The following is an 11,456-nucleotide window of genomic DNA, read 5'->3' on the forward strand; positions in this document are numbered from 1 at the left end:
CTTCAGTCTGGGTAGGGGTCCTGGGCGTGGGCCACCCCACCCGGCACTGGCAGAAGCTCTAAAGGCTTTAAGGGCCTGTAAGAGGGTGGGAAGGGCTGGAGGAGGGGTTTGAAAGGGGCCAGTCCTTCCCTGAGAAGCTGAGTCCCTGGGATGCCACGCCCCGAAGGTGTGCTGAGCCCCTCCTCTCTGTCTTCCTGACACAACTGTCCTCCTAGCTTATTGCCAAGCGCCTCCCGCCAGATCAGCTCATCAACCTCTTGCTAACCTTGTTTGAGAGCCTGGGAGATCCCGACAAGAACTGCTCGCGAGCCGCCAGCGTCATGATCAACTGCCTGCTGAAGGAGCGGGGCAACATGCTGCAGGAGAAGGTGGGGCCTGGGGGCGGGGCCAGGGCCTGGTCTAGAGCTCCCTGGGGGCGTGGCGTGGGCGTGGTCCTGTCCAGTGGGTCAGCCGGGAGTGCTGGTGGGCAGGGCTGGTAACCTGGGGCTCCCCACCCAACTCCCTGCTCTGTGGAGGTTTGGCCCTCAGCACTCTACGCTTCTCCCTGTGGGCCTGATGGGATAAATCTTCCTCTTCTCTTTGAAGACTGAACTAGGCGAAAGTAACTGCTCAGAATGTAAAGATAGAAAAGGCAATTGAAAGGGAAAGGCCAGTGCTAGGGTCTGTGATTGGGCACTGAGCCGGCACAGGCTGAGCGCCCTGCTCGCATACTGGTGAGGACAGGGGTCCACAGGGTCACTAGGTGCTGGCACAGAGGCTTCCGCGGCAGGTCCAGCCCAGAGCAGAGGTGCCCGGGACACACAGATCCTGCCCTATCCACCATCCCATCATCACCTTTGAGGCCTTCTGGCCATGAGCTCATGTGGTGGCCCACGTGGTCCCCAAACATAGTTGCCAGCCACCCTGACAGATGTGCTCAGGTCCTGAGGCCTGAACAGGCTCCAAAGCTCAGGTGACTGCTAGATTAGTGCTAGATTCATGGCTGCCCATGAATCCTATGAACTACATGACCCAGCAGGTGCGTTCCCATATGCTTGGACAAAGATTTAAGCTCCCTATTAAAGTGAAGCATAGCAATAGAAAAGAGGGGTTGTGCTAAGTGGACAGCCTTGGGGTTCACAGGAGCAGAGGCCCTACCAACCCCAGAGCCCCTGGCACCCCAGCTGGCCCCACAGGGTGCCACTAGCTCTCTGCAGCACAGAGCAGGGCTTGGGATGCACCTTGCAGAGCAAGTGCCTCACGTCTGGCGTGCATGGCTGTCGTCTGTGGGACGGCGTGTGTCTTCCAGGCCTGGCCCATATGGGTCGCCCCATCACTCCCTCACCTGCCCACCTCAGCGAGTGCTGGGCATTTCCCAGTCTGAGCACAAGTGCTGCTGGAGTCGGGCTCCTTTGGACCTGAGGGTGCATTTCAGTTGGAGACATGGCCAGGAAAGTGGGGCCGCAGGAAAGGCCTTTGTGCCGCTGTCCCAGGGCTGTCAGAAGGCCTCGGGGCTGTCCCAGCTCCTTTGCGCACGTTTTTCTGTGGCTTATGACCTGGAACACTTGCATGTTTCTTGGCTACTCAGTTCTCCTCCATGAGGAGAGTGATCTTGGCCATTTTCTTCTGGGTGGTCTGTACTTTTCTTACCAGTTCGCAGAAGTACTTTGTATATTCTGGGTACAAGTCCTGTATTGGATGGGTCCCTCACAGGTGTTTTCTGGGGGGAGGCGAAGCAGGAGCTGCCAGTGGAGAAGCCCTGTGTGGAGGGGCCACCTGCTGAGGCGGGGGTGGGGGTGTGTGTGGTGTGGCACCTGGAGGGGAACGTGTGCCATCGTGGGACCCCAGCCAGGGCCTGAGGGTGTGGGGCAGGGAGTGGAAGGAGGATGGAGGAGGGTGTGACTGCAAGCGACGGCCAGGGGTTGACGGGCCAAGGTTCAGGTTTTGCGCTGAGTGGGGCTCCTGGGTCAGCTCTGAGTGGTAGAAAGGTAGCCTTGGGGCTCTGTGTCGGGGGAGGGGGACAGGCCGGACTGCAGGCCGTGGCCGCTGGTGGTCCTGGTATCTGTATATACATGCACACGTTTTGTTGATTTGTTCCTTTGTCGGTGGACACTTGTTCTGCTTCCTTCTCTTGGATGTTGTGAGCCATGCTGCTGTATAACGTGGGTGAAAGGCATATCTCTTCAGGATCCTATTTTGTTTTGGGTGAACATCTGGAAGTGGAATTGCAGGATCTTATGGTGATTCTATTTTGAATTTTCAGAGGAACTGCTATACTGTTTTCCATAGTGACCGCACCCGTTTATGTTCCCACCAGCAGGGCACGGGGGTTCTCGCCAGTATTTGTCAATGCCTGTGTTTTTAATAGTGGCCACCCTGATGTGTGTGAAGCAGCATGTCATACTGGTTTCAACTTGCTCTTCCTCTGCAGTGAGTGATGTGGATATGCCTGCCAGCCATTTGTCTTCTTCGGAGAAGTCCACATCCCTGCCCATTTCCAGATCAGGTTATTGGATTCGATATCATTTTGGAACTGTAGGAGCTGCTTGTACTCTGAAATTAACACATTATCAGATACATGACCGGCAGGTGTTTTTGCATAGGTTGTCTTCTCCCTAGATCGTGTCTTTTGCTGCAGCTCCATATGCAGTGCTTTGAGGCTCATTTCCAAGGAGTCATTACCAAATCTAGTGTCCCGAAGATTTCCGTTTTTCTCTAGGAGTTTACTAGTAGTTTTGAGTCCTGCCTGTCCTGGATAAATCAGGGTGCCTCTCCTGGGGCCCATGTGCTGAGCTGGCTGCCGGCCTCCAGAGCTGCTAGGCTGTCTCCTCCGGCTCAGCCTGCAGACCCACTCAGCACACCCACCCCAGGGTGGTGTCCCTGCCTCACGCTTCCAGTCTGTCTGCAGCAGGCCCCTCTAGCTCACGTGACAGGGACACTGGCATCGGCCCCATTGGTACCATTTCCTTTCTTGCCCTGAGAGCCTGCTGGGGGACCCCCAGAGACACCTGGACAGTCGGACTTGAGTTTCTCTGACACCAAATCAGAAAAAGCAGTCCTAGTCAGTGACCTGTGACCGGGCTGACCCCTGCCCCAACACCCCAGGATGGTCAGGTGGGCGCAGAGGGAACTGGGGGTCAAGGGCAGAGGGACATGGCAGGAACGAACAGCTACCTCCCAACGTGCAGGCATGGGAAGCAGCGCCGCTCCACAGAGATGGCCGGCAGACCTGAGGCAGAGGGTGTGGGGCAGTGGTTCCTCCTGGGCATGTGCCTGGGTGAGGCAGCCGTGCCCACAAGAATCTGTGCAGGTTAAGGAGGGGGACCCCATGAAGAGGGTTCCCAGTCTGGAGCTGCGGGTGTGGGCTGCTGAGGGCGTATGTGGAGGCGCCCAGCAGGTCTGAGGTGGCCCTGAGCCCCCTGGGCAGGGTGGGCCCTGCTCACCAGTCCCAGGAAGCCGAGAACCCGGTGTGGACGCAGCCAGAGCCACCACACCTGAGCACTGGAGTACCATCATGGCTCCAGAGAGGTCCAAGCTGCTCTTGGGGCTCATGGGTATCGCTGCTGAGAAAGTCTGCAGAAGCAAAGACAACAGAGACAGATGAGCTGAGACAGTGTCTCAGACTGACACCCAAGGGAGAAAACGGAAATGGAAAAAACTACACGCAGAAATTTGAAATGCAGTAAAGTAGACATACGGGCAGTTATGTTCCAGGGGACTTTGAGAACCTGGGGTGAGGGACAGGCCTCCGCAGGGTGCCACCATCACCCGTACCCACGAAAACTACCAGTGCCAGCCGGCCAGGCCTGGGGTCTTCTGGGGAGCCCTGCCCCTCACGGCCGAGAAAGAGCCCAGGAGACTGGAGTGAGCCATGCTCCTTGCCCCAGAGACGGTGTGGCCTGTTCCAGTGGCACTGTGACTGGGACGATCACAGCCCATCTACCCACGAACGTCATGGGGCCCACGCCAATGGCCAAGACGAGAACCCAGCCACAGTTGGCTCAGGGCCACCCTCCCGCCAGGCTCCCTGAGCAGGCTCAGTGTGGCGGCAGCCAGCTGGTCAGGGAGGCGTAGCTGGATGGGCCAAGGGTTGGGGCCGACAGGCAGAGCCACAGCAAAGAGGTCCAGGTCCTTAGAAGGTCGTCAGCCTTCTGCACTCAGGTCATAGAAAGAGAAGGACTTGGTTATGTTTACAAATCCTTTGAGAACTGTGGTGACAGAGCCCCTCCTTCAGGCTGGCCACACGTGTGCCTACATTTCCCCCTGCCTGTTCCCGCTGTGGGCGTGGGTCCCATCAGAGCTTGGCGGGCCCTTCCCTCTGCTCTTGGGCCCGGGGCCCCCGGCGAGTCCTCAGCCAGCCCTGCCCCGGGGTGGAGCCTACGACCGCCAGCTGCCCCATCCAGGGGGCCCTGTCCCTGGGGCCATGGCCAGCACTATCGTCAACTTTCGCCTCACACCAGGACGCTTCCTAGCTGTCCAGCCTGGACGGTGCGGGGCGGCACCCCATCGGCTCAGGCCACCGGGTGCCCTTGTTGCCCATCGGCTGCTGCTCAGTCGCCACGGCCAGAAAGCCTGCCCCTCCTAGCCAAGCCTGTGGCCTGGGAGGAGGGACGGAGCGCTTTCCGGTGAGCAGTGGGCATCTGTGTCTTGCCTGCAGGGGTCCAGGCAGGGTCACCCTGCGAGCCTCAGCACTCACCCCCGTGGCCTTGCCCTCCCACTCTGTCCCCTCAGGTTGTGTGTGTGTTTCTGTCTGTCCTGGCACCTCCTGCCAGCAGGACCCTCTTGGGTTCCTGTCCCTTCCCACATGGACTCTGGGGCCATGAGTCATCTCCCTTGGCCCTGAGGGCTCTGGCTCCTGTCCTCCTTCCTCAGGGCTGGGAGCAAGGAGCCCTGACGTCATCGGCGGGTGAGGGGTGCTGGCTTCCCTGGCCCCAGGAATCGGTGCCCATGCGGGCATGTCCTGCCACTGGCCTGACCGCTGCCTGCCCACAGGTGCCCGAGATTGTGAGCGTGCTGCGCTCCAAGCTGCAGGAGACCCGAGAGGAGCATGTCCTACAGGCCGCACAGCACAGCGTGTTTGCCCTGGCCACCCACCACTGTGCTGCTGTGGTGTCCAACCTTCTGGGCAGCCCCCTGCCCTTTGACAGGTACCTGGTGCCCACCCACCTGCAGGGATGGATGGGGCTCCGTGCTCTGGTGTCCCCACGCCTGACAAAATATTTGTGGGCCCCCAAATCCTGTGTGTGGGAGCTTAGAGGCCCTGGCACTGGGCCGGGTGGAGATGGTTTGCTCTCATGGGCAGTGCTCGCCAATTCTCTGGGGCTGGTGCTCTGCTGGGCCTCCATCCACCATCATCCATGAGCAAGACCCTGGCCCGGGGCCCTCCTCAAGCCAGGAAAGGTCTCCATTTGCCACCCTGGCTCCTGAGGATACACTGGCCCATCAGTGACACTGCAGTTGCCGCCATGGGGTTCTCAGGGCAGAGTGTGTCCACACCCGGGCCTGTGCCGGGCCTGTGGGTCCCCAATCCCCGGGGCCCTTGCTTCTGCACTAAGGCCTCCAGGCAGCCTTTGCTCTGCTCCCAGTGCTTCCAGAGCTCAGGGCCCGCTGGGCATGCCTTTCTTTGGGTCCACATGGTGGATGGAGCCGGCACCTGTGATCTGGAGACCCCCGTGCCAGGGGACAGGGAGGCAGCGCATCCTTCCCTGTGGCTGCGGCCTGAAGCACCTGCACCTGCCCCAGAGTGGGGCTCCCACGGCCTGCTTGGCTCTCGCTTAGACAGCGGGCACCACTCCCCAGATGCGGCAGTCCCGTCTGCCACTGCCCCTCCTGCCATCACTGCCGGCCTTTTACCCTTTGCGTTCTAGGGGTCCCTTTCCCAGAGTAAACCACACTTGATTGCTGATATGGTTGGGATTAAACCAACTGCCTATTTTTCTTCCCTTGGTCTTTTTTATCTTCCTTACTGTCTTTTTAGATTGACAGGGCCTTGTTGCAGTTTCACTTTATCCTCGGTTAGTTTGGAAGTTGCACTCCTGTGTCTGGACCACGTTTACTCAGCCGTCCCTCTCCGGGGCTGTTGCTGGGTTTGGAGCTTGAGCTCGGCACATGCTTCCCTTTAGCTTGAGTAAGAGGACGTGTCCTTTCTGGCTCCTGTGAGCCCAGATGGGGCTGAGGCCAAGGGATGTGCACGGGGTGTCCCTTGTTGATGGTGCTCTGCACCTTTTGGCAGAGAGGAGTCTGAGGCTTTCCATTCTTAGTCCTGCCAGGGGGCTCCCTGGCTTCTCGAGCCTGTGAGTTAGTGTCTGTCATCAGCTCTCCCGACTTTCAGCCTGTCTCTTCAGACACCATCTCCCCTCTGCTTGTGAGACGCCACTCAAATGTGCGCTCACCCCCACCACCCTGCCCCTGACACCTCTGCTTCTGAACATCCAATGACCCTTCCCTGCGGGGTTCTGGGCAACTTCCTCCACTTGTCTTCCAGTTCACCATTTCTCTCTCCTGCCGTGTCCAGGCTGTTGTCAAGTACATCACCGAGCACAGCGCTGCGTGTCTTGTCTCATTTCTAAAGGGCTGTTGGTTCGCTTCCAAATGCACTCTGTGTTTAGAGTTTCTGGTTCTGGTTAGATCTCTGATGTCTGTCGCTTCTCCCCGTAAACGTACCGTGCAGCCGCAAACCTGTGTAAACGCTGGGGCTGGGGTAGCTCGGGCCTCCTGCAGCCTCTGCCTGACCTCACCTGCATGCCTCTTTGGCCACGTGCTGCTCTTTGCTCAGAAGGCGTGCACGGGACTGGGGTGACAGTGACTCCTCTAGGGAGCCCAGTGTCTGCTTCTGGCAGCTCCAGGGGACACCTCCTCACCACTGGGTCTCTGCTCACCATCAAGCTGCCTGGTTAGGACCCTGGGTTGGAGGAAGGGGTCACTCAGGGCCTGGAGTCAGGGTGCTGTTTGTGGCCTGGCTGGAGCCGAGGCCAGTGGGCATGCTGGGGCTGTAGAGCTGGGGCTGGCAGAGGCCTCAGAGGGGTTGTTCTCCCGCCCCTCCAGCCACACCTGCACCCTGTGGCGAGCACTGGCCTTGGAGCCCGGCCTCGCCGCACAGGTCCTGGGGCTGCTCCTGGAGAAGATAAACAAGGACATCCTGTTTGAGGAGAGCCAGGCCTTCCTGCTGAGCAGCACGCCGGACCGCGTGGCCACCCTGCTGCCCCTCGCAGTGAGTGGGGGCTGGGCCGGCACACACCACCCCCTCTGCCCTCCCCCGTGGGCCCAAGAGGCGATGAGGGGCCACGTGGCCGCTGCCAGAGGGCCCCATGGGGAGCCTGGGTTGCGCCTTGTTGGCACCTGGCAGCTGATGGGAACCCTGGAGCTGGCGAGCTGTGAGCCCAGGCTCGTAAAGTCCCCGCAGGTGTAGGCCCCCAAGGGAGCCCACTCTATTTCATCCTACGGGGAAAAAAATAAACCCAGCTTGGCAGCATTTCCACAGTGAAACAGCTGCAAGAATTTCCTTCTCCTGCTGAGGAGCCAAGAGCAGATGCTGGGAGCTGGTCCTCAAGGTGGCCACGTTGCCCCGGGCCTGCCTTCTGCCCCGTGGGCCAAGCTGGACAGGGCTGGGCTCCTCATCTCACCCCCACAGCTACCCCTCCCAGGGCTCAAGACCTCAAGGAATGCGGGGTGCCTGCAAAGAAAGAGGGGCTGTAGGCCGGTTTTTGTCCCGGGTGCAGGGTCCAGCGTTCTCTGCGCCTACCCTGAGGGTGGGGGCAGAGGCTGAGGTGGCCCGTCTACAGGCCACCTGTGCACTGCACGAGGTCGCATCTGCCCCGGCGTCCGGGCCAGCAGTGCTGGAGCTCTACCCCCAGCTGCTTGTGGCACTGCTGCTGCGGGTCAGCTGCACCATGGGTGTCCAGCCGCCCCCGCAGCTGCAGGCCAAGGAGAGGAGGAGCGTCAGCTCGGGCCTGGCCTCACGGAGCCTCGAGCCTTGCAGGTGAGTGGGCCTGGCCTGGCACCCCCAGGCCATGACTGTCGGCTGCTGGAAGTAGCTTCCCAGCAGTTGGGGGCGGGGGGCCGGGCACCAGCTGACCCTGAGCTGCGCCTTCCCTGGGGAATGCTTGGGGTCAGCAGGTTCCAAGCCAGCCCACCCTGAGTGCAGCCTCAGTCCTCAGCCACACTAACTGGGGCCCCAACTCGAGACCCTGCAGGGCCCCCACCTGCAGTTGGCCACGGCTCTGGCCCCAGCCCTGTAGGAGCGCAGCTGCCACATGGGTGAGGCCCTGCTGGCTTGGAGCGGGGCCTGGTGCCACTGGCTGTGCCCACGCCTTCCCCATGTTTCTCAGTCGGGGGGTCCGGGGACAGGCTGGGGCCCCTTCAGCTCTTGCAACAGCAGAGGGTCCACAGTGCTGCCCAGGGGAAGGGACACTAGTAGCAGGGAGCAGGCTGGGGGTCCCTGGGCATGTTTTCTAAGAGCATAGGCGGGTGTGTGTGCACATGCGTGCAAGGGGCAGAGCTGTGCCCTGCCCGCGCCAGCTGACCCCGTACCCATATCTCCGCAGCTCTGCGGTGGATGCGCTGCAGGCTGTGCTTGTCCGCGGTGGCAACGAGGATGTGGTGCAGCGCATGGAGCTGGACGGGGGCTGGCAGCTGCTCAGGACCTCGGCTGGGCATGAGGAAGGCGTCACCCGGCTGGCCAGGTGAGCGGGCAGCACATGGGGCAGCGGGGAGTCCGTGAGGGCAGCGGGTTCTGTAGGTGCAGCGGACCAGGCGCAGGGGGAAGGCCTCTTGGGGGGGCAGTGTCTGAGCAGAGGATGTGCAGGGCAGCTGGGCGGCGGGGCTAGCAGGCTAGACGGTACAGGGTGGGAGGCAGGCGCACTCCCCAGGCCCCCGGGACTGGTGTGCTCCGGGCAGCCTAAGGCCCCAGCTCCTGCCCGCGTGCCTCCTTCCCAGTGCCATGGCAAGGTTCGCAGGCCCCCGGCTGCCCCTGGTGATGAAGCTGCTCTTCACCACACAGAGTAGCATGTATGAGGTCCAGAGGGTCACCTCCACCGCCTTCCTGGCTGAGGTATGAGCACTTGCTTTGCACCATGAATGGAGGGGGGAGGGGGGCAGTGTGAAGTACCCCCCCATAGGCAGGCCTGGGTAGGGCAGGGGAGCCACATTGAAAACCCACCCCAGACCAAGGCAGTGGGGGCCAGGGAGGGGCTGGGGTCAGGAGTTAGGGGAGGTTGAGGAAAGGCCAAAAGCCCCCCTTGGCCTGCTGGCCTCAGCCATGTCCCCTCAGTGACCAGGGACCGGTGCTGCCCGGTGCATTTGGGGGTGTGTGGTGGTCAGCACGCCTCTGCCCCCAGCTGCTCAGCAGCAATGTGGTGAACGACCTGATGCTCCTGGAGTCGCTGCTGTACAACCTGATGGCACAGCAGAAGGACACGAGTGCCCGCGTGCGGAGGCTGGTGCTCCACGGCCTGGCCAACATCACCTTGGGCTCCCCAGATAAGGTGACCATCCGGCAGCCCTCTGGGGCCCTGCTCCTGGGCGAGGGAGGGACAGCAGAGCCACAGCTGGTGAGGAGACCCGGGCAGACCCAGCAGCCACAGGATCGGAGGTGGTGCTCGGAGGGTGGGCAGCTGGGCATGGCATGGCCTGGGCACACAGGAATGTGTGGCCTCTCCAGGTACGGACCCACAGCCCCCAGCTCCTGACAGCCATGATCGGTGGGCTGGATGACGGGGACGACCCACACAGCCTGGTGGCGCTGGAAGCCATGGTGGGCCTGACAAGGCTGATGGACCTGGTGGACGCCTGGGACCTACATGCAGTGCTGCTGCACATTGCTGTCCGCATTCGGCCCTTCTTTGACAGCGTAGGCCCCCCCCGCCCCTGGCCATTGCAGCCTGGCCCACTTTACCCCTTGCTCCCCCTTCACTGCCCTGCGGTTGCCCGGGAAGCTGGGCTGGAAGGGCCATGTGACACCCGCTGTTGCCCAGGAAAGGATGGAGTTACGCTCAGTGTCCATTGGCCTCTTCGGGCACCTCAACAAGGCCTGCCGTGGGGACTGCAAGGACGTGTTCCTGGAGCAGGTTGTGGGCGGCCTGGTGCCCCTTCTGCTGCACCTGCGTGACCCCCACGCACCCGTGGTCACGGTGAGCAGAGTGGGGGATGGGTAGGCCCGGCCAGCTCAGGGACTTAGGGCTCAGGGTGTGCCCTGCAGGCCTGCAGGTTCGCCTTGCGCATGTGCGGCCCCAACCTGGAGTGTGAGGAGCTGGCAGCCGCCTTCCAGAGGCACCTGCAGGAAGGCCACGACCTGCACTTCGGAGAGTTCCTCAACACCACCTGCAAGCACCTGGTGAGGGGCGGGGCTGGGCGGCGGGGCGGGGCCGGGCCGGGCGGTGGGGCGGGGCCTGCCTAACCGCCTCTCTGCAGATGCGCCACTTCCCCGACCTGCTGGGCCGCTTGCTAAGCACCAGTCTGTTCTACTATAAGAGCAGCTGGGAGGATGTCCGTGCTGCTGCCCCCATGCTCACAGGTGAGGCTGCCCCGGGCAGCACCCCCACACCGACCTGGCCCCTGACCTCAGTCCTACCCCTGGCCCCCAAGCCCCCTCACTGCGGCCCCACCCCCACAGGGTTCTTGGTGCTACACATGGAGGCTGAGCAGCGGCCACAGGTGGACCTGGAGCAGCTCCTCACGGGTGAGCCCCAGTCCTGCCAACCCCGCCCCACACAGCCAGGAGCCCAGAGGGCCCCCGCCCCCCCAACATGCTGGGCTGCACTGACCCTGTGGGCACCAGGGGGGACTAAGTGATTTTCCTGGATTTCAAGGATTTTTTCCCTGTCACTGGTGACCTCATCGTCTCTAGTAATTCACGGAAACTTCTTAACTGTTCCAAAAGAGCTTAAAAAACACTAAAAAAGGAAAAACTATCTTTCCGTTGGCTCCTGAGCCCTCCCGGCAGAGGCCTGTCTTAGGAGGGCGGTGGGCGGGCGGCCCCACGCACAGGGTGGGGTGTCAGCCTCAGGGTCCTGGCCCCCAGGCTCTGTGCGCCCGGAAGGGGTGGGGGCAGCCTCAGTCGCAGCTGTTAGCGGGGTGTGGGCGGGATCTTGGGCTCAGTCAGTTCTCCAAGGGCCGTGGCGGAGCCCCCAGCAGCGGCTCCTTGTCCCCCAGCACTCCAGCTGCTGCTCAAGGACCCAGCCCTTAAGGTGCGCTTGAAGGCTGTGAAGACTCTGGGCCGCTTGGTGAAGTTCGCCTGAGGCTGCCCCAACACCCAATACCAGCCTAGCTGGCTGGAGGGTCCAAGACAAGGCCCTAAGGAGTCCCCTGCCCACAGGGCCACAGGGGAGGCCTTGGGCCCACACAGCAAGGGAGGGCTGGAACACAAGGGTGGTCAAGTCACCAACCCCCATCTTCCCAATAAAGCCATTTGCTGCTCAGCAGGTGACGTGGTGATGTGACCTGGCTTGTGGGCAGGCCAGCAGCCCCCTCCCCCATTAGGA

At 61.8% G+C, this 11,456-nt stretch overlaps 1 protein-coding gene across 14 annotated transcripts in view; it reads left to right on the top strand.

Annotated features, from left to right (window-relative positions):
- The window catches only part of MROH1 (maestro heat like repeat family member 1), a 59,615-nt gene extending 48,222 nt beyond the window's left edge, over window positions 1–11,393 (top strand). For 9 of the 14 annotated variants that reach the window (XM_044928351.1, XM_025265620.2, XM_044928352.1 and 6 more), the window contains 13 exons: window positions 216–368; window positions 4,972–5,126; window positions 7,024–7,189; window positions 7,761–7,957; window positions 8,523–8,660; window positions 8,914–9,028; window positions 9,234–9,461; window positions 9,638–9,826; window positions 9,951–10,106; window positions 10,175–10,309; window positions 10,387–10,489; window positions 10,589–10,654; window positions 11,128–11,393. In XM_044928351.1, coding sequence (XP_044784286.1) covers window positions 216–368; window positions 4,972–5,126; window positions 7,024–7,189; window positions 7,761–7,957; window positions 8,523–8,660; window positions 8,914–9,028; window positions 9,234–9,461; window positions 9,638–9,826; window positions 9,951–10,106; window positions 10,175–10,309; window positions 10,387–10,489; window positions 10,589–10,654; window positions 11,128–11,213 — 1,887 coding nt within the window. In that variant the 3' untranslated portion in view covers window positions 11,214–11,393. Of the gene's footprint in view, window positions 1–215; window positions 369–4,971; window positions 5,127–7,023; window positions 7,190–7,760; window positions 7,958–8,522; window positions 8,661–8,913; window positions 9,029–9,233; window positions 9,462–9,637; window positions 9,827–9,950; window positions 10,107–10,174; window positions 10,310–10,386; window positions 10,490–10,560; window positions 10,655–11,127 lie in introns of those variants that run through there. The other 5 variants (XM_025265614.2, XM_025265616.2, XM_025265615.2 and 2 more) reach the window with 4 other exon arrangements.
- Window positions 11,394–11,456: the final 63 nt, after the last annotated feature.

Source organism: Bubalus bubalis, chromosome 15 (assembly GCF_019923935.1).
Source record: "Bubalus bubalis isolate 160015118507 breed Murrah chromosome 15, NDDB_SH_1, whole genome shotgun sequence".
In the NCBI taxonomy this organism is placed as follows: domain Eukaryota; kingdom Metazoa; phylum Chordata; class Mammalia; order Artiodactyla; family Bovidae; genus Bubalus; species Bubalus bubalis.